At 35.8% G+C, this 23100-nt stretch overlaps 1 protein-coding gene across 3 annotated transcripts in view; it reads left to right on the top strand.

The window, feature by feature from the left end:
• Nucleotides 1–17880, top strand: part of LOC129732250 (putative fatty acyl-CoA reductase CG5065) — a 448523-nt gene extending 430643 nt beyond the window's left edge. For all 3 annotated transcript variants that reach the window (XM_055692953.1, XM_055692955.1, XM_055692954.1), the window contains exons 6-8: nucleotides 2264–2462; nucleotides 16997–17236; nucleotides 17293–17880. In XM_055692953.1, coding sequence (XP_055548928.1) covers nucleotides 2264–2462; nucleotides 16997–17236; nucleotides 17293–17665 — 812 coding nt within the window. In that variant the 3' untranslated portion in view covers nucleotides 17666–17880. The remainder of the gene's footprint in view (nucleotides 1–2263; nucleotides 2463–16996; nucleotides 17237–17292) is intronic.
• Nucleotides 17881–23100: the final 5220 nt, after the last annotated feature.

Raw genomic sequence — 23100 nt, 5'->3', positions numbered from 1 at the left:
GCTTAAATTGGTTAAAAAAAATCAAGAAAATTAAAACGTAATTAAATATAATCGCACGTTTTTGGCACATGTGTGGCAAAATTGAACCGCGCCAAAGAAAAACGAGCTCAAATCAAAAAGAGCCTCAAAAGGAAATATAAAACTATTGTAGTCCTACGTAAACTATGCGGTCGTGTCTCGGATACCACCCTCCTACTTTTTTGACACTTTTAACCCCCTCGGAGTATACATGTAATACTCGTATACAAATAGACCATTTCACGAACTGTCAGGTGACAGTGTAGAGTAGGGAACCTATTTTAAGCAACTTATGGAGCCTACTGTGTATTGAGACGAAATACTCAACTTGTGTAAGGTGAATTACAAACATAAGCATATCAATTTGTTTGCTAGCTTTCTCTCTGTCACCACAATCTGAAAACATTGTAAAACTGATTCAGCAAACTTTAACAGTAATCAATTAAAGTTCCCAGTTGCCACTATTCCAATCATCCCGAACCTATTTTAAGCAGTTTGCATCTGTTTGCAGGGGATTTTTCAAATGCCCAAATGGCGATTTTTTGTGTTGAATGGTATTTTATATGGCGTTTTTTTGTGTTGAATGGTATTTTATATACAGTCCCTCTCCAATTATGGGTCAGTCAACGTGTTGTCTGAATATTCAAAAATGGATATAAAATCGGAAAAATTATCAACTACGAATGTTTTACTATCTATCTCTGTGTTCTGAAGCGTACTTTCGATCAACAATTAGTTTCACTGCAGTTGATGCGTGTAAATCGGTTGGGAAGAAAAATATCACTCACATAGCAAAAGACACAATTATGGGTCATTTTTGGCATTCAAAATCATTTAGTCTATAAAATCGTCAAAATACATAACCCATAATTGTAGCTGACCCATAACTGTGGAGGCACTGTATTCGTGAGACAGCTAGTTACTCAGAGTTTCCGTTCTCGTCAATTCGAGAGTTTGAAGTTCATTTTGAGCCGTCCCTCACCCTATTTCCTGATTTTTACGTTTTTTACATGCGTTATGTGACTTGCACATCGCATCAAATTATCACTGAGAAAATTTGGTTTTAATTCAGTGCATTTATTGGAAATGGGTCAGACATGTAAAATTTTCTTGGAGTCAATAATGTTAACATCATTACCAGCGTTGTCACGTCCTGCAGCATTCCGTTTAGTTAATGCTGGAATGAGCTTTTATCGTGTGGATTTCGTTTGGTATTCGTAGGCTGACCAGATTTTCTCGCAGGGACAAACTTGTCCCGTTTGGTTCGAAAAACGGGACACTCTGGAAAACTAGGTTCCGGACATTTTTACTTACAGAAGTAAAAAATGTAGAAAACTACTTATTGCTTGGATAAACTTGCCTCGTTCAGTACATACTTAGCTAAAGATGGAATTTTGTGGTGAAGTGTGATTTTTGGAAACAAGGTCCGGATATTTGACATGGGAAATTGAAATTTTGCCGATTAACTATCATAGTTACCATGGTCTCAACTCCCAATCGCGACGTCTCACCAGTCCATATACCATTTACGATGAAGTATGTCCTTCGTAGTGGCTCGAAACCAGCAGGAAGGCACGAAATGTTCTCAAAAACGTTGACAAATTGCTGGAAGCTTAGAAATTTTTTATTTCGAAAAGTATTTGAACACCAACGGTTTGCAACCGTTATGGACTCCGTATTTCATCTTTTTACATTCCTGATAATGATTTCCAGCAATGTATTGCTAATTACTAATTAAAATTTATTTATTGATAATTTTGTGCAAGCTTTTTCTGAAAAATGTTCAAGGAGTGTCCAAAAAAACGGTACAAAATGGTAAAAATACGGGACGGTCAAAAATGGTCAAAAAACGGTATTGTCCCGTTCAAAACGGTACGACTGGTCAGCCTAGGTAATCGGTGTCCACTCGTGTCCTTGCCGTTATTGGAAACAGGCTGGAAAATTTAACTACCTGTTAGTAAATGACGAAAACCCTGAAAATAGACGGACTGTTGGCATGATAACATTCACTTTTGAAAGAGATGAAATTCGTTTCAATTTTAATAAAGCTATAAAAACTCATGACATTTTTTGGATGATTTGAAATGAAAGATCCATATAGTTTTCAATCAAAATAGTAGGTGCCTGCAAGGAGAAGTTTGTTAAATATTTCCTCTTCAGAGTTAACACTGTTTGTATATTTATTCTCAACACCTTCCTGGAATCAGACGAAAACTGTTCTTGATTCTCATGAAACTATTTTTAGTTTGTCCAGCGAATAAAGAACCAGTAGAAGGATGGGTTGATAACTTGAATGGCCCGGTAGGCATTATGGTTGCAGGAGGAAAAGGAATCATGCGTTCTATGCTTTGCAATGGAGAGTACAATGCAGAAGTGATTCCCGTCGATATAGCTATAAATGGATTGATTACAATTGCATATACCATGGGCCAAATGAAAGAATTGTAAGTACATTTTAGGTGCTGTCACCATAGTATATCTAATGATTAACAAAGCAAAAGGACAATAAGGTAGTTCGAGTTGTAAATACGACTATAGGTCTCTATTTGATCGTAATTACCTGTTCAAAATATGCAAAATAAAATCTGGTTGTCTTGGATTTTGTTACTCACAATTTGAAAATACGAGAGATCAGCTACTAAGTGCATTTGTCGAACGCGCCCGATGGCCGAATTTAAATTTAGATTTTATGTAAAATATAGAAGCACTATCGAATAACTTATCCTATCTATACTGGTACAAAAAAAAAAATTTTGTTCAATTTTTAATCTTATTTTTTTACTATTTCATTTCTTTTATAATTCAATTATTTTTCATTACCTTACACTCTTATACCTCAATGTCCTACTATTTAATTAACAACAATATCCACTGTTCAATAATTATATAATTTTTAAATCAACGATCGTTTTCGATCAAAACCACAGTGGCCTCAAATATGTTTTCAAGGAAGTTATATGAAGGTGTAAAATGAAAATCCAAAATCCGAATACAGGACTAAATCATGTTAATACCTTTCCCTTTTCCCCCTGATTATTGGGGTATCAATGTAATGTATAAAAGCTTCTTCTTTTCCAAAAAAGACGTCATGTAAAATTTCAGCTCAATCGGACTTCGGGCAGTGAAGCCTCAAAGCGATCATTTTGATGCATTTAAATTATAAGTATGTGTTTTATCGTGGTAATCGCCGCATCTATTTGATTGCTTCTTGTGATCGACAGTTTTCGGCGGAGTAAATAAATCAAACTACATTTGCCAGTTTGTCCGTACGTTTCGAGTTACCACTGGCTTTCACTCATCATCAGCGGACGCTAAAATTAACTATATTAAATATACATTCAGAACAATATCACAAAATTCGAACATACAGACTTTACGACTTACTGTACACACCACAACTACTATTCTGTTTTCATTTATCTAATTTTCTTCCTTTTCCTGTTTTTAGTTTACAAATGATAGGTTTGTATGCAGCTTTGAAAACTATAGGTTTCTCCTATATATGATTTGTTACATTGATCACAGTTAATCTCATATACAACATTTGTGTTTTTGTCTTTTGGGATTTTGTCTTTAGTTTTTGTGAACAATATGTTTTTAATTTTGTCAAGTGTCCTATAAGCAACATCAATCCCAAATTGTTTCAGGTACCTAGCTAGTTTTTCTCCTATGCCTGTTATGTACGGTATAGTGACAAAACGATCATTTTTTTTACATTTGGTTTTTTTAGACTGTTGTACATTTTATGTAATCTTTGCTTTATGACATTTTTCACGGAGAAAACAGGATAATTATTTTTAGTATGCTATTAATGTTTTTTACAACTTCGAAAGTTTTTTGTCTTAGGTCAGCTTCGGTTAGTTTTAGAGCTCTATCTACTATCACTGTGTTTTTCTTGTGACAGAAAGGGCTGTCCGATTTGAAGTCCAGATACCTACCGTCAGGATCTTTGGGGAACCATTCAGTCGATATCTTTCCATCGCTTTTCCGTAGGATAGTGTCTAGAAACTTCAGCTTCCCTTCAGCTTCCATTTCAATTGTGAACTGCAGTCTAGGGTGAAAACTATTGAACACTGCAAGAATTTCTTCTGTGTTTTCGCGTTTAGCAGCCATCAAGCAGTCATCCACGTAGCGCCTAAAGAAATCCGGTTTTATCCCTCGTACTTGCAGTTCTTCTAGAGCCGCACATTCAATTCGCTCCAAAACGATGTTTGCTACCACAGGAGACAAAGGTGATCCCATTGGAATTCCAAACTTCTGTTTATAGAAACTATTGTTTTTTTGGAAGAAAGTGGATTCCAGCACAACTTTCAACATTTTCATGAACATTTTTCGATAGAGGTATAATTTTCTATTTCATTCCAACGACGGTCAACAGATTCTATCGCGAAGTCAACTGGTACATTTGTAAACAGCGAGACTACATCCAGGGAGAAAAGTATTGTATCCGAATGTAGCTCTTGTTTGCGTACATCATTCACAAACTGAAAACTGTTCACTATATGGTGCGGCGTTTTTCCCACGACATTGTTTAAAACATTTGACAGGTACTTTGCCATTCTATAGGTCGCTGTTCCGATAGTCGACACAATTATCCTCAATGGTCTTCCATCCTTGTGGGTCTTCGGTAAACCGTATACACGAGGTGGGTTGCAATTGAACAGCTTCAGTTTCATCTTTTGCTTTTTATTTATGAAGTCTTCATCGTACCACTCATCAATCTTTAAGTTGATCCTCTTCAGAGTAACAGCTGTGGGATCTCTTATCAATCGTTCATACGTTTTTTCGTCATTGATCAGTGATTTCATTTTACTATCGTGCTCATCTCGATCCATGACTACAATCGTTTTGCCTTTATCAGCTTTCGTTAAGATGATTTCGCTATGCGATTTCAGAAACGGCCTAGATTCATGCAAATCTTTTCTCAATCACTCATTCCGGTCGTGGAAAGGTTGCTTCGTATAATTGATATGATTAACAAGCGCATGTGATGTAGCTCCTAGCTCTAATTTCTTCGATTTAAGCTTTTCCAATTTCTAGATTTGATGTTGTTTGTACCGATCGAAAACACGTCTTCCTTTTCTGGCCATTCTCTGCAGAAGTAGAGATGAATCTGCTACCCAAAACATTCGCTCCAGCAGATCGCGTTTTTGTTTTACTGTTTGCTGATTTTGTTTTACGCTTCGCATTGTGTCAGAGTAGAACACTGAGCGCTTTTTGCTTAAAGTTGTTTACCGCTTTTTCCATTTCGATGACCGAACGATCGTTTTCTACATCCAATTGAAAGGAGAAGTTTAGAGATGATAATGTTGAGAATAAACAAAAAGACTCTATAGTTTTCAAAGCTGCATACAACCCTATCATTTGTAAACTAAAAACAGGAAAAGGAAGAAAATTAGATAAATGAAAACAGAATAGTAGTTGTGGTGTGTACAGTAAGTCGTAAAGTTTGTATGTTCGAATTTTGTGATATTGTTCTGAATGTATATTTAATATAGTTAATTTTAGAGTCCGCTGATGATGAGTGAAAGCCCGTAGTAGGGTAATGTATCATGATCCGACCAATTTGGACTATTTTCAAGGTACATCACTTTTCATGTCACATTTTCACTATTAATATTACATGTAATCATAAATAATACATATTTATCGGAAAATTCTATTTGTCTAATTTACAAAAATAACAATTTATAGCAAATCTGACGTAAATTCATTCAAATATATCGTTTTTCCTGACCATAGAATTTGTATCATGATCGGACCAGGGTGAATCATTATCGGACCAAAAAATGTATCATAGTCGGACCAGTGTGCTTTTAAGACTTCAAGCGATTTTCCGCTTCGCGTGCTAGGCTTTACATGCACGGTGTTTGGTTTGGGCTTGATAAATTAGATATTTTTTCGTGATTCTAAAATTATTTTCAAACATTTTTCATATTATTGCGATAACGTTATGAATTATATTTGAGCTTCCAATACGGCAAATTTGCTCAATTTGTGGGTGTTTTTTCGGTTGCAGTTTCGTTTTACCGATAGCTCACTCCACCAGCACGATTTTGAGAAACAATGTATGACCAACTTGTAGTCCCCAAGTAGTACTACAAATTCCCGAATATTGCAATGCTCTAATTTTTATGCTTGAAGTGCGATATTCAGCCAATGGTACTTGTTACGGGAGTTACCTCACGGTGAAATATATTTCACTCTCACGCTCACTTTGTTTTTTGAGACCTATTTCCGATTCCATCTAAAGTGAAGTGAAAAAAATTAGCTCCGTGAAGTGAGATTGACAGTGAGTGAAAATGAGAATGTGACAAGTGAAATGAATGAAAGTCCCAGAAACTCGGTTTTTTTCGATTATTGTTTTTTCGAGAAAACACCAGATCTCGGCGTTTTACGCAAGTTTAAGATATTTGGTATCAACAAAAATTTCCATATCGACAATTGCATGTACTGTGCCTTTCGTCATCAGTCGAAAAAGTGAGACTCAAAGCGGCCAATTCGAGACACTACTTCCTTAAGTTCGATTGAGTTCAAATTTTGTATGAGGACATTTTTCGGAGAGACTTTTAAGCCCTACTGCTAAACGAAATTCAAAGATTAGTTTTTTTTCCTTACGTTTCCTTTGCCGCAGCTCAAAAATTAGTTAGTCTCAAAGAGAGTCTTGTTACTGAAAAATAAATTCGATATATATATTATCATTAGATCAAAAATCAATCAATTTTAAAACCTTTCTCACCTTCGTGAAATCATTTTACCGTTAAAAATAATCGTGAAAGAATTCCACGCAAAACGTCACATATCAATTTTCATATATTTCAATTTATCACTCTCTCGTAAACTGTTCGAAAACTCTCGTTAAAAAGTGCTTCCTGAATAAGGATGACACTGCGTTATATTTTTCCTATTTGAAGTATAGTGGTCTATTTATAGTGAAGTTTAAATGGTTTTGCTTTAGTTTGCGAACCTTACGTCGTTTTTGAGAGGTCTAATTCTATAGAAAATAAGCTTCATCATTTATATTATGTTCCAATGAATTAAACATGAAATCCTACATTGGGTATATCAAGCACAAGCAAAGTGATACGGTGATGTCTCAGAAGTAGGCTGGTCCGATCATGGTTCAATGCTGGTCCGATCATGATACAAAACAGGCTTTCGCGTTTCACCAATAATTCAAACTTTAAAGCGAATATTTTATATAAAAAGTGTTCCTACATTGAATTTAAATGTTACAGAAGCATATTATTGGAAAATTTACTGCAATCTTCAAATATTCGATTCTAAGATCACTGCTTGAAAACATGACTTGGAAACAATTGTAAGGGTAAATTGTGCTCGAAAATAGAACATTTTTAAAAACTTTTTTAATAATAGTAATACTTAAATAATCTGAATGAAACCTTCTGAACATCATCAGAAGAAGTTTTTTGATGATGCGGGTTTATTCAATAGTTTAGAAATCTCGCATATAAAAAATGGTCCGATCATGATACAACACCCTAACTCGAAACGTACGGACAAACTGGCAAATGTAGTTTAATTTATTTACTCCGCCGAAAACTGTCGATCACAAGAAGCAATCAAATTATAAGTATGGGATACATCAAGTTGTTGCTGTCGCTTAATGATGCTTAGTTTCCAACCCTCCAAAGCATGAAAAACCTTTTGATCAAACCGTGACATCATTGTCATATAAAATTAATTATCTCTACTTTATATTCAGCTTTCAAACGAAACAAGGGCTCTACATTCTCAAAACATAACAACGAAACTGAATATTTCGCGCAGTCATTTCGATTTCTTTTTACCTTTTTTTTTAACTTTTAGGGGCAAAAATACGCAGTTTTAGGGGCAAAAGTTGAACAACAAAACAGGTTTGTTGCAGTCGCATCAAAACTTCATATGCGCTCCATCTTAAAACCAGATTTTTTCAACAAACCGATTTGTTTGCCATAGAATGGCCTCAAAATATTAACTGAGATATCCGGACTACTTCGTGATTAGGGCGAAACTAGATAGGAAAACAAGTAAGGATTCGCCCTTATCACGAAGTAGTCCGGATATATTCTTTAAATTATGTGTGAATCAATAAATTTTATCTTGGCTTCATTTCTCAATGACAATGTTATATTCCAGCAGTGTCCTGAAAACAGAATTCCCAAGTAACAATCAAAATGCTTCAAAGACTTGGGATTGTTTTGGTTCCGTTTTATGCTAACTTACATACATCATTATATTTTGGTTTTATTTGAGAACCATAAAATATGATCAGAAGTATTCTATGCCAACCATCATATGCATGAAGTTGTATGATAGTCACTCGGACGACCAAATAGAACTAAAATTCTGCAGACTATACTTGTGGCTAAAATAAAACTTGATGATCGTTACTTAAGCAGATGAATACCGTGATAGGCTTGTTTGATTTAATATATGCTATATTCTGAATAAATTAGGAGCATCGGCCATGATAGAGGATTTGGCATGCGTTCGAGGGTTTATCCGAAAACAACATGTCGCCTTAAATGAAAAAATGCAAAATTATTAATTTCAATCCTAAATAAGCATTTTATTCGACTGTATCACTAATATCACAGAGCAGTTTTGAAATTCGAATGATAGATGATAGATAGATGGTCATACATTTAACAAAATATGACAAACCATGGCATTTATTTATTCATCACCATAGTTCAGAGGAATTAAATTTGGAATAAATATTCAGTTCCTATAGAATTACGGCGGCGCGCAGTAATTACGATAAATTTGTGGCCAGTTTTACCATGAATATTTCACGGCATTTGTTTTACATGCACGAAAACGATTTAAATGGCAATAATAATCAACCAATATAGATAAAAAACTCAGACAATTCTGTTTTTACGACACTGCCGGAATACAACATTGTCATTGAGAAATGAAACCAAGATAAAATTTATTGCTTCACACTTAATTTAAAGAATATATCCCAGTTAAAATTTCGAGGTTAATATATGCCAAGCGAGTCGGCCTGTTAAAAACATCTGGTTCTAAGATGGAGCGCATATGAAGTTTAGATGACTGCAATAAACCTGGGCCAACTAGCTATGACACATATATAAAGCTGTTGTTAATAGGTTGTTATAGCCGCGTGGTCGGCATTGGAGGTTCTATATTTTGGTTGTATCCAGCACTAAAAACATAGGCATACTACACATTACACTTTTTATCCACTTTCACTATTTAATTCTATCACTTTTCACTTATCACTTGCATATACGTATTTCAACGCTTACTTAGCGCCTTCGTCAGTGCTTATTTGGACTGTGGAGAAAATAGCGAAACTCCTAAATTTTTATACCTAAGTAGATAAACGAATGGGACAAATTTTAACTCAGAGAACGTAAACAACTTGAGTTAGGTAGAGAAATGTGCGGCCTGGTGATCCATGCCTTGTCGGGGAGTTTTAGGTAGAAAATTAAAAAGCCAAGAGAAATGATTACCCTGATCTCTGTTAAGGAGGGTAGCTGGGTTTTGTTTGAAAATTTCTAATCTTTCTGCGACATCTAATTTCCAAGGGGATGTTACTGATCGAACAAGACTAATGTTGTCGGTAGTCATAGCGTGATCTTCATGAAAAATATATTCGGCTATTTTGGATCTGAAATGGTGAGTTATTCCTTTTTCTGAGTTTTTTTTAGCATTTATAAGTTCTGAAGTATGTTCCTTAAACCGGATGTCTAAATTTTTTTTAGTTTGGCCAATGGAAACCTTATCACAATGTGGACATGCAACTTTATAAACACCCGCCCTATGCAATTTGTCAATAGTGTCTTCAGTAGACCCCAACCTTGTTTTAATTTGATTATTTCTACTACTGTAGATAATATCGATACCAAATTTTCTAAATTTTTTACGAAGTTTGTCCCATTCGTTTCCCTACTTAGGTATAAAAATATAGGAACTTCGCTATTATCTCCACAGTCCTCATAAGCACTGACGAAGGCGCTAAGTAAGCGTTGAAATACGTATATGCAAGTGATAAGTGAAAAGTGATAGAATTAAATAGTGAAAGTGGGTAAAAAAGTTTAATGTGTAGTGTAAATATTCTATCATCGAGCAGAATTTAATGAATTTAAACATAAGCATAACCTATTTCGTTACTTGGGTTGTCTGAGTTTTCTATCTATATTGATTGATTGTTATTGTCATTCAAATCGTTTTCGGGCATGTAAAAACACATGCCGTGAAATATTCATGGTGAAACCGGCCACGAGTATTATCGTAATTACTGCGCGCCGCCGTAATATTATTAGTAATTATATTAATTCCAAATTTAATTCCTCTGAACCAAAATGATGATTGAATAAATGCCAAGATTTGTCATATTTTGTTAAATGTATGACTTCATCTATCAATCGAATTTCAAAACTGCTCTGTGGTATTGGTGATACAGTAAAATAAAATGCTGATTTAGGATTGAAATTCATATTTTGCATTTTTTTCAAGGCGACATGTTGTTTTCGGATAAACCCTTGAATGCATCTCAAATCCCCTATTACGACCGATTCTCTTGATTTTATCAGAACATAGCATATAATAAACTAAACAGGCCTATCACGGAGTTCATCTACCTAAGTTAAGATCACCAAGTTTAATTTTAGCCACAAGTATAGTCTGCAGCTTTTTAGTTTTATTTGGTCGTCAGAGAGACTATCATACAACTTCATGCATATGACAGTTGGCATAGAATGGCTGTGAAGAATACTCGCGGATCATATTTTAAATAAAACCAAATATAATCAAAGACTCTACGTAAGTGAGTATAAAACGAAAACAAAACAATCCTAAGTCTTTGAGGCATTTTGATTGTTACTTGGGATAGAAACAATTAAAATGATCAAGGTCAAATATCATCCAATATGTTTATTTTCGTAACCAAGATGATGCCCAGAGACCCAGAAACGACCCTTTGTAATCCAAAATGGCGACCTCAGGTTTCCGAAAAACAACCATAAATGGTCGAATACCACCAAATATGAGTATTTTCGGAACAAGATTGATGCTGAGACCAGAAATCAACTCCAAACGCTATTTTAAATTCAAAATGGTGACTTCCAGTTTTGAGGGAAATAGTATAATATGATCAAATACCACCCAGTACTTTCGGAATCGCGATTATGTACAGTAACCTGGAAACGATCCCAGACGCCATCTCGAATTCGAAGATGGTGCGAAAATATATATATATATATATATATATATATATATATATATATATATATATATTTAAAATAGCGTTTGGAGTTGATTTCTGGTCTCAGCATCAATCTTGTTCCGAAAATACTCATATTTGGTGGTATTCGACCATTTATGGTTGTTTTTCGGAAACCTGAGGTCGCCATTTTGGATTACAAAGGGTCGTTTCTGGGTCTCTGGGCATCATCTTGGTTACGAAAATAAACATATTGGATGATATTTGACCTTGATCATTTTAATTGTTTCTATCCCAAGTAACAATCAAAATGCCTCAAAGACTTAGGATTGTTTTGTTTTCGTTTTATACTCACTTACGTAGAGTCTTTGATTATATTTGGTTTTATTTAAAATATGATCCGCGAGTATTCTTCACAGCCATTCTATGCCAACTGTCATATGCATGAAGTTGTATGATAGTCTCTCTGACGACCAAATAAAACTAAAAAGCTGCAGACTATACTTGTGGCTAAAATTAAACTTGGTGATCTTAACTTAGGTAGATGAACTCCGTGATAGGCCTGTTTAGTTTATTATATGCTATGTTCTGATAAAATCAAGAGAATCGGTCGTAATAGGGGATTTGAGATGCATTCAAGGGTTTATCCGAAAACAACATGTCGCCTTGAAAAAAATGCAAAATATGAATTTCAATCCTAAATCAGCATTTTATTTTACTGTATCACCAATACCACAGAGCAGTTTTGAAATTCGATTGATAGATGAAGTCATACATTTAACAAAATATGACAAATCTTGGCATTTATTCAATCATCATTTTGGTTCAGAGGAATTAAATTTGGAATTAATATAATTACTAATAATATTACGGCGGCGCGCAGTAATTACGATAATACTCGTGGCCGGTTTCACCATGAATATTTCACGGCATGTGTTTTTACATGCCCGAAAACGATTTGAATGACAATAACAATCAATCAATATAGATAGAAAACTCAGACAACCCAAGTAACGAAATAGGTTATGCTTATGTTTAAATTCATTAAATTCTGCTCGATGATAGAATATTTACACTACACATTAAACTTTTTTACCCACTTTCACTATTTAATTCTATCACTTTTCACTTATCACTTGCATATACGTATTTCAACGCTTACTTAGCGCCTTCGTCAGTGCTTATGAGGACTGTGGAGATAATAGCGAAGTTCCTATATTTTTATACCTAAGTAGGTAAACGAATGGGACAAACTTCGTAAAAAATTTAGAAAATTTGGTATCGATATTATCTACAGTAGTAGAAATAATCAAATTAAAACAAGGTTGGGGTCTACTGAAGACACTATTGACAAATTGCATAGGGCGGGTGTTTATAAAGTTGCATGTCCACATTGTGATAAGGTTTCCATTGGCCAAACTAAAAAAAATTTAGACATCCGGTTTAAGGAACATACTTCAGAACTTATAAATGCTAAAAAAAACTCAGAAAAAGGAATAACTCACCATTTCAGATCCAAAATAGCCGAATATATTTTTCATGAAGATCACGCTATGACTACCGACAACATTAGTCTTGTTCGATCAGTAACATCCCCTTGGAAATTAGATGTCGCAGAAAGATTAGAAATTTTCAAACAAAACCCAGCTACCCTCCTTAACAGAGATCAGGGTAATCATTTCTCTTGGCTTTTTAATTTTCTACCTAAAACTCCCCGACAAGGCATGGATCACCAGGCCGCACATTTCTCTACCTAACTCAAGTTGTTTACGTTCTCTGAGTTAAAATTTGTCCCATTCGTTTATCTACTTAGGTATAAAAATTTAGGAGTTTCGCTATTTTCTCCACAGTCCAAATAAGCACTGACGAAGGCGCTAAGTAAGCGTTGAAATACGTATATGCAAGTGATAAGTGAAAAGTGATAGAATTAAATAGTGAAAGTGGATAAAAAGTGTAATGTGTAGTATGCCTATGTTTTTAGTGCTGGATACAACCAAAATATAGAACCTCCAATGCCGACCACGCGGCTATAACAACCTATTAACAACAGCTTTATATATGTGTCATAGCTAGTTGGCCCAGGTTTATTGCAGTCATCTAAACTTCATATGCGCTCCATCTTAGAACCAGATGTTTTTAACAGGCCGACTCGCTTGGCATATATTAACCTCGAAATTTTAACTGGGATATATTCTTTAAATTAAGTGTGAAGCAATAAATTTTATCTTGGTTTCATTTCTCAATGACAATGTTGTATTCCGGCAGTGTCGTAAAAACAGAATTGTCTGAGTTTTTTATCTATATTGGTTGATTATTATTGCTATTTAAATCGTTTTCGTGCATGTAAAACAAATGCCGTGAAATATTCATGGTAAAACTGGCCACAAATTTATCGTAATTACTGCGCGCCGCCGTAATTCTATAGGAACTGAATATTTATTCCAAATTTAATTCCTCTGAACTATGGTGATGAATAAATAAATGCCATGGTTTGTCATATTTTGTTAAATGTATGACCATCTATCTATCATCTATCATTCGAATTTCAAAACTGCTCTGTGATATTAGTGATACAGTCGAATAAAATGCTTATTTAGGATTGAAATTAATAATTTTGCATTTTTTCATTTAAGGCGACATGTTGTTTTCGGATAAACCCTCGAACGCATGCCAAATCCTCTATCATGGCCGATGCTCCTAATTTATTCAGAATATAGCATATATTAAATCAAACAAGCCTATCACGGTATTCATCTGCTTAAGTAACGATCATCAAGTTTTATTTTAGCCACAAGTATAGTCTGCAGAATTTTAGTTCTATTTGGTCGTCCGAGTGACTATCATACAACTTCATGCATATGATGGACTTCCAGTTTTGAGGGAAATAGTATAATATGATCAAATACCACCCAGTACTTTCGGAATCGCGATTATGTACAGTAACCTGGAAACGATCCCAGACGCCATCTCGAATTCGAAGATGGTGCGAAAATATATATATATATATATATATATATATATATATATATATATATATATATATATATATATATATATATATATATATATGTATATATATATATATATATATATATATATATATATATATATATATATATATATATATATATATATATATATATATATATATATATATATATATATATATATATATATATATATATATATATATATATATATATATATATATATATATATATATATATATATATATATATATATATATATATATATATATATATATATATATATATATATATATATATATATTGGGAGGTACTTGACCATTTTAGATTGTTTTCTAGAAACCGGAAGTCGCCGTTTGAAATCAAAAATGGCATCTGGGGCCATTTTATAGTCTCAGAGCATCATCTCGATTTAGGAAATACCCATATTGCCTGATATTCGGCTATTTTTTGTTGTTTTCCAGACACCGAAAGCCACCATTTGATGTTCATACTGGTGCATAGAGTCGTTTTCTAGTCTCTGGGCATCATCTTGATTACGGTAATACACAAACAAAATACCTATATTGGTTGGTATTTGACCTGTGGCCACCAGAAGACCTAGGGTTCCGGGTGAAACATTATTTTGGAAGCTTATTTCCCAAATCATTAAAATGGTCTGTGGAAGTAATTTTATAAGCTTTGAATCAATATTTGTAGGATTCTGTTCAAAAAATCGAGGAAAACCGGATTTCCGGGAATAAAAAGAGTACCTTCGAAGAAACAATTTTACCACCTATCTTTGAATCATTAGTTTTTCTCGGGTAATTTCTGTGTTGGTAAACAGATTTTCTCCTATGGTTACAGAAACTTAGTGAGTACTTTTGCCCCACAAGGAGTTTTTCAACTTGTTTTATTTTTATGACAAATACCAAAATATTTTCGGCAAAACAAACTCACCCTACAAACCACAACTACACAAGAGTTTTTGAGATTCTGTTGTTTTCGACTTTCCATAGTTTACGAATAGGCGAATCGCAGTTCTCAAAACTAAGAAAATTAGATTAAAACAGCTCAAAACACAACTTTTCTCTTAACTTTACACCATTTAAACGAAATCTTATGTGTTTACATGTGCAATTAACTGTCGTTATAATGCTGCAAATTCATACAATCTTACCAGTTTATTTTTCTCGTATGTTTTGAAAAAGCCAATGCGTACTTTTGCCCCTTACTACTCTACGGGTTTCTTTCCCGTCTGGTGTTCTTCTCGTTATTTCAAATGAAACTGATGATTGTCTAAAATGACGGAGACACTGACGCTAATTATGACACTTTCCTTTCCTTCAGTGTGTCATTTAAAAGTAGCACCGCATCGTGTCACTCGATGATAATTTTTTTACACCGCAAGATGCAGTTGGAACGGCAATCGAATCCAACAAATAACGAAAAATATTTCGGGGTTTTTGTTGCTGTTGATCACTGGTGCCCTGTTGTTTTTTTTCATTGCCCCTCTCTCTCTCTCTCTCTCTCTCTCTCTCTCTCTCTCTCTCTCTCTCTCTCTCTCTCTCTCTCTTTCTCTCTCTCTCTTTCTCTCTCTGTCTCTCTCTCTTTCTCTCTGTCTCTCTCTCTCTTTCTCTCTGTTTTTTCTCTCTCTCTTTTTCTCTCTTTCTCACTCTTTTTCTTTTTCTCACACTCTTTCTCTTTCTCTCTCTCTTTCTCACTCTCTCACTCTCTTTCTCACTCTCCCTCTCTTTCTCACTCTCTCTCTTTCTCACTCTCTCATTTCTCTCTCTTTCTCACTCTCTCACTCTCACTATCTCTCTCTTTCTCACTCTCTTTCTCTATCTCTCTCGCTCTCTGAGTATCTCTAATGGAAATCCTTTACCTCCATCAGCGCTTGTCGTTTTCAATTTCCAATCGCCAATCGCTTTCAATTGAAAATAATTTCTTTCCTTTTCAAGCCTCTCAAGCTCGAAGATTTACCAAATATTTTATTTTTTTTTTCCAATTGAAAGCGACGGATCATGATAGTGAGGCATCACCTGATAATTATCAATTGATAGTCGTCAAGCTCTGAACAAGACAAACGTCCAGCTATCACCTTGTGGTAACACTGGTCGACAAAAGCGATAAAATGATGCCCTAAAGCTCGAAATAGTTGCCATATTAAGATTATAGATTTTTAACCATTCTTGTGAATTTTGGTACTCCTAGCCATTACCAAAACACGAACTTACGTAAGGGTCGCCGGGTTCCTTACGAGAAAACTCATTTAAGTCTTTGAAAAAATGTTGGTGGCTGGGGGCACAAAAATTCACAGGAATGGCTAAAAACCTAAAATCTTTGATTTTTTTGTTTGAGCTTTAGAGCCACACCTGTGTTGACCAGTGTAATTGAACACTGAAATCTTTGTGTTTGAAATTGATTCATGTGATATGGAGAAACTCTTAGAAGGTCTCGTGGTACGCTGCTGCCCTAACAAGCCAGTCGTCGTAGGTTCGAGTCTCGCCTCGGGAGAGACTGTTAGTGTCACTAAGATCGTAGCGCTAGTCCCGCAATTGTCCTGGACACTAAACAGCTGGCTGCGAAGTCTGTGTATAAATAAAAAGAAGGTCGAGTTCCGAATCGGAATGTAGCACAAAGGCTTTACTTTGCTTTGATATGGAGAAAGTAGGTAGATGATCGGAATTAAAACCAATGTGTGATCAAAGCATTGAATGACAATCTATGATAATCACTGTCTCCCGAATTATAATTATACAAACTTGAAGCAGATACATAAACTATCAGTTGAAACGTACTTTGTTTTCAGACCACCAGAAATTCCCGTGTACAACGTGACATGTCGAGAAACAAAACGTACTACTTGGAAAGAGGTTCTGGAGATGGGAAAAGCAACAGCCTATGAATATCCGTTTGAAGCAGGCATATGGTATCCGGATGGAGACATAACTACTAATAAATTGTACCATACGATCTGCGTAATTCTCTTTCATTGGTTGCCGGCATATTTCATCGATTTTCTGATGTTTTGCTTTGGTCAAAAAAGATTGTATGGGTGGCAATTGTATCTAAATAGTAATAATTGAGATATTTTTTTTATTTCAGTATGTGTCGACTGCAAGGAATGGTATCCCAAGGATTGGAACTGTTACAGTTTTTCACAACACGTCAGTGGAACTTCAAATCGAATCAATATCAAGCGATACCGCAGAATCTTACTCCACGCGATTTTGAACTATTTGATATGGATGTTGATCGCATTGATACAAAAGATTATATTCGACGTATTGTTCTTGGCGGTCGACAATATTGCATGAAGGAACCGCTTTCTTCGCTACCTAAGGCTCGAATTCAACTAAAGGCGTTATATGTGCTGGATAAAATAGGGAAAGCGTTTATGATTTGGTTCCTAACGTGGTCATTATTGTCTACAACTGGGTTAAAGCAAATACTGAGTGATCTATTTACTCCCAAGTAATCCAAATGGCAAACTTATCATTACGTATTATGAGATAAGATTGAATGATTCGGTTTCATTTAATTACCATTTTTTTCGAATATGCCAGGTGTTAAAGATTAAGTGTGTTGGTGATAACTATACTTTATTGTAATATTGAATTCTTTTAATGTTTTGCAATGTGTTTCAAGCACAAAATCAATGTCGTGGGAATAAAACGATTTCGGTAATTCAAATCATTGTTGATAAATTACACTGGTCAATGAAGGCGTTTAACGAATTGAAAAAATGAAAGATTATAGTTTTTCAACCATTCCTGTGAATTTTGTTGCCCCTAGCCACCAACATTTTTTCAGAGACTTAAATGAGTTTTCTTTTAAAGATAACGTTGAAGCGACGAACCCGGCTAGTAATTACTATGCGATACTTTGACCTTACTTGACGCGTTGTGACAATGGCTAGGAACACTAACATTCACAGGAATGGTTAAAAAGCTTGATTCTTTCTAGGCCAGAATTTTTTTTCGCTTTTGTTGACTAGTGTCATCTAACGCTTATTATACCGTTTTGATTCATGTCCCATGTGATTCAATGTCCTTTACTCAGTCATGTATAGCTTTTTACTGTAGGACCACTTCCAAGGAACCAGCAGACGTTGAAAAAAGTGACAGTTAGTGTTGAGACGGTTCGCCTGTCTACCTCTTAGTGATTTCAATAAAGTGTTCGGAATTTGAATCAAAGCCGAACTCTGAATTCTCGTTAATTTCATAAACAAAACATATTTGAATCTATATAAATAGCACACAATTGCAACAACAATAAAATAACCAACATGTTAAACCTTTAAGATCGGCGAGAAAATTCTTTTTTCGTTGATTTTTTAATGCAAGAAGTTACATCATAGCTTAAGTGTTCGAAATTTGATGCATTACGGTACTTATGTTTAGACGGTTTCTGAGTAAAGGCGGTTATGAAAATGAAGATAGAAACGAGTTTTTGGAGCTACGTTTTATTTATATAATGCCAATTAGGCGGTACTCATAAATTACGTAACGTCGATAGAGTGGAAGTGAAGGGTACCCTTGATCGTTACGAATTGCTACAGCGTTACGTAACAAAAAAGTCTCTAGAAAGGTTATAATTTTACTCCAAAAACGAGCACGAGTTTTTTTTTCTTCACTTATTTCATGAGTGTCACCTTAACAATTTCGAAAACCCTAAACAAGACTTAATGAATCGGGTAGAACAGACTAAAAATGTTTTTTTTTAGCCCTCGTCTGCAACCTGATGTACACTGCTAGTTCTCAGATAATTAGTAAACACGTACAACGGGCAACACGGACAGGGCGAACAAGATGAACCGTTGCTCATTTCTATATAAACCACTAGCTGACCCGGCAAACTTCGTCCGGCCCATTTTTGTGTTTAATTAAATAATTTGCTTATAGTCTGCAAATACACAACGAATCGGCCATAGGATATGATCAAAGTCAAATGACAAATTTGAAATGATTGGTTTTATCAGAATGACAACATCCTAGACTTTTGGCTTCTGTACATCACCTCTATGAAAATATCTATATTGGTTATTTTCAGCTGTTTTTTGACATCAATCCGATTCCGGAAATACCCGTGTTGAGTGGAATTCAGTTATTTTGGTTGTTTTCCAGAAATTGAAAGTGGTCATCTTCAAATTCAAAATGGTGTCATGGGTCAATGCTTGGCGTCTGTGCATCATCTCGATTACCGAGTAGTATCCGGACAATTCAAAATGTTGGCTGAAATTCAGTGCATCATTACGATTTCTAAAATACCCATATTGGATGGTATTTGGTAACTTTCCGCTGTTTTTCAGAAAACGGAAGTCGCCATCTTGAATTTCAGAATGGCATTTGGAGACATTTTCTGGCCTCTGAGCGTTATTCTGGTTAAAGAAACACCCATATTGGGTGGTATTTGGTGATTTCGGTTGTTTTACAGAAACCGGAAGTCGCCATCTTTGAATTCAAAATGGTGTCTGTAGTCGATTTTAGCTCCTGTGTATCAATCTGGTTCAAGATATAATCATATTGGGTGAAGATCGGCCATTTTCGGCTGTTTTCTAGAAACCGGAAGTTTCCATCTTACAATTCAAATTGTTGTCTGAGATCGATTTGTAGCTTCAGTGCATCATTTCGATTACGAAAATACCCATATTGAGTGGTGGTATTTGGAAACTTTCCGCTGTTTTCCAGAAACCGGAAGTCGCCATCTTGGATTTCAAAATTACATTGGGAGACTATTTCTGGACCCTCAGCGTCATTCTGGTTAAAGAAACATCTATAATAGGTGTTTTTGGTCATTTTCAGCTATTTTACCGAAACCGGAAGTTGCCATCTTTGAATTCAAAAAATGGCTGTAGTCGATTGCAGCTCCTGTGTATCATTCTGGTTCCGGAAACACGCATAGTTTCAAGTTTTCATCTTAAATTTGAAAACGGCGTCTGGAGTCGAGTTTTGGCTTCTGTGCATTGACCGAATATTTTAGGCTGTTTTCAAATATTAAAATATCTGTTTTATTAGTATGGGAGACCTCCCCCTCTTCCAGAGTACGGAGGAGTGTCAAAACACCATTGAAATTTGTGTTTGATTTGTATAAGAGCCCTCCCATCCAGACGTGAGAGGGGTGTCGAACCACCATTAAAATATTATCTGCTCCCAAAAACCTCCACATGCCAAATATGGTTCCATTTACTTGATTAGTTCTTGAGTTGTGAAAAAAATCGAGTTTCATTTGTATGTGCCCTCTCTTCCAGGAGAGGGAGAGGTGTCGAACAACCATGATATTTTTTTGCTCTTCACAACCTCAACATATCGAATTTGGTTTTATTTACTTGATTATTTCTAGAGATGTGCAGGAATTTGTGTTTCATTTGTAGGAAACCCCATCCTTCTTAAATAGGGAGGGGTGTAAAACTATTATGGACACATTTGTTGCCCCTAAAATCGTTCACCTGCCAAATTTGGTTGTATTTGCTTGATCGGTTCTCAAGCTGTGTGAAATTTGTCTTTCATTTGTATGGGATCCCTACTTCTAGAAGAGGGATGGGTGTCAAACCATTATAACCATATTTGTTGCCCCAAAATCATCCACGTGCCAAATTTGGTTCCATTTACTTGGTTAGTTCGCGAGGTGTGCGGAAATTTGTGTTTAATTTGTATGGAACCCCTCCCTTCCAAAAGAGGCAGGGGTGTAAAACTATTATGGACATATTTGTTGCCCCTAAAATCGTTCACCTGCCAAATTTGGTTGTATTTGCTTGATCGGTTCTCAAGCTGTGTGAAATTTGTCTTTCATTTGTATGGGATCCCTACTTCTAGAAGAGGGATGGGTGTCAAACCATTATAACCATATTTGTTGCCCCAAAATCATCCACGTGCCAAATTTGGTTCCATTTACTTGGTTTGTTCGCGAGGTGTGCGGAAATTTGTGTTTAATTTGTATGGAACCCCTCCCTTCCAAAAGAGGCAGGGGTGTCGGAACATTATGGACATATTTTTTATCCTTAAAAACATTCACCTGCTGAATTTGGTTGTATTTGCTTGATTGGTTCTCGAGCTGTGCGAAATTTGTGTTTCATTTGTATGGGACCCCTTATTTCCAGAAGAATCACAAAGAAATCTGTGAACAATCACCTTTCGAAACAAATCGACCTATATTGCAGCCATTCAGGAGCCACTTCGGGTGCTGAAAAAAAACGCCTGCAGAACAGATGGAAACTGCTTAAAATAGATTGATTGGAATAGTGTCCCTCAATTGGTAACTTTAATTGATTATTGTTAAAGTTTGCTAACTTAGTTTTGTTACTGCTCAGCCTGAAGGGCTTTTGCCAAAGCCCCTAGTTCCTGGTCGTTCCTCTGGGGACTGTTTGGGGTTGGGTTCCCAAGACCTCTTTTCTTTACTCCCTGTCGGCCGTGAGAGACTCGAAGGTCCTCAGGGTCGGCTCCGGGTCTACTTCGGAACCAAGAATTCAACTCACTTATATTTTTACTAGTTTTTATTTTAAACAACCACGGGGAGGCACGTGGCCTGCGCTGGTTGCTCTAGCGGTACCGCTGCTGCTCTGCACGATGCTCGCCGCGATGTTCGTCGCACTGCTCGTCGCGATGCCGTTGGTGGAGGGGACAACAGCCCGTCGTAGTCCCTGTCCAGGATGACTACGACCTCAAAAGCTGCGTCAAACCGGGGATCCGGTCGGTTGCTCTTCCACGTGGATTCAGCCAGACTATGGTAACGGGTCCTGGTGGGTTTTTGTGGAGAGGAGCTTGGGTTAATATCTAATGCGCAATTTTTCGGCGTTCCTCGGTCGTACCTGATTTGTTTTTCTTAATCGGCGCACTGACTTTTTGGTGCTAAGTTTCACTTTAATGGCACGAAATGGCCTTCCTTCGTATAAAATCGGTTCTCGTGTGTGGGGTCTTCACCCAGTAATCACGTCTTTACTCGTCGCCGGTCAGGTCAAGAAGACAGTATCCGGCTCCCAAGCTTCTCTACCACCTCTCAGCATCTCTATCTGCAAGTCTCTCCGTGCATAGTGCAGCAGATTTCGTGCGGTGCATCAGCAGGGTTGTATTTTCAGTTTTTAGTACAGATTAGTTTTTAATTATTTATTTCGTTATTGTCCACTGGAGTTCTATTATTTATTCTAGTCCCTATATTTAATTTTTTTAAACGCTTTGACTTAATTTACATTTATTCGACAGTAACTTTAACATACAAAATATAGTTACAAATAAACGCATGCCCAACCTAAACATAAACAAAAATACATCAAGATCGTATCTACTACACTACACTACTAATTCCCTTGCTTGCACTTTCCTACATGGGCATTGTAGGGCAAGAGTTGCGCAACGGTAACAGTTTTTCAATCTGAAAACAAGTTTTGACAAAGAAAAAAATAGAGAACAGATTAATATACTTCTGTTCGAATTTCACCCAACACATTTCGAGTATTTCATCTCAATACACAAGTGGTTCCTAAAGCTGCTTAGAATATGATCCCTACCCTAGGAACAATAAAAAAATAATGATTATGGCGTTTCGAATAATCACCGAAAAATAAGAAACAATATTAGATCAACCTTTCGATGCTTGTAATACAAGGTTGTACGTGCGCGTCAAATTTCATGGTGAAACATTGTGTTTTACTTCTGAAAAAAATCTGCGCCATTCATTGGATACCGTTTTCTATTTGTCAACCAGTGGAAAATAGACTATGCATTACGGAATGTTCTCTGATTTATTAAATTGCGAAGAGTCAACCGCATGGGCTTAGTTCGAAAACAACTATCTGGTATCTCTTTCTTACATGCGTAGTAAATCGTAATGTCGTTTCTTTTTTCTTGGGTAGATCTGCACTGACCCAGTGCAAACAATTCGCGCATTCGTGGGTCAGAATTCTCTACAACAAAACGC

This window comes from Wyeomyia smithii, chromosome 3 (genome assembly GCF_029784165.1).
Source record: "Wyeomyia smithii strain HCP4-BCI-WySm-NY-G18 chromosome 3, ASM2978416v1, whole genome shotgun sequence".
In the NCBI taxonomy this organism is placed as follows: domain Eukaryota; kingdom Metazoa; phylum Arthropoda; class Insecta; order Diptera; family Culicidae; genus Wyeomyia; species Wyeomyia smithii.
The sequence above is the reverse complement of the archived record's forward strand: the minus strand, read 5'-3'. Positions and strand labels throughout refer to the sequence as shown.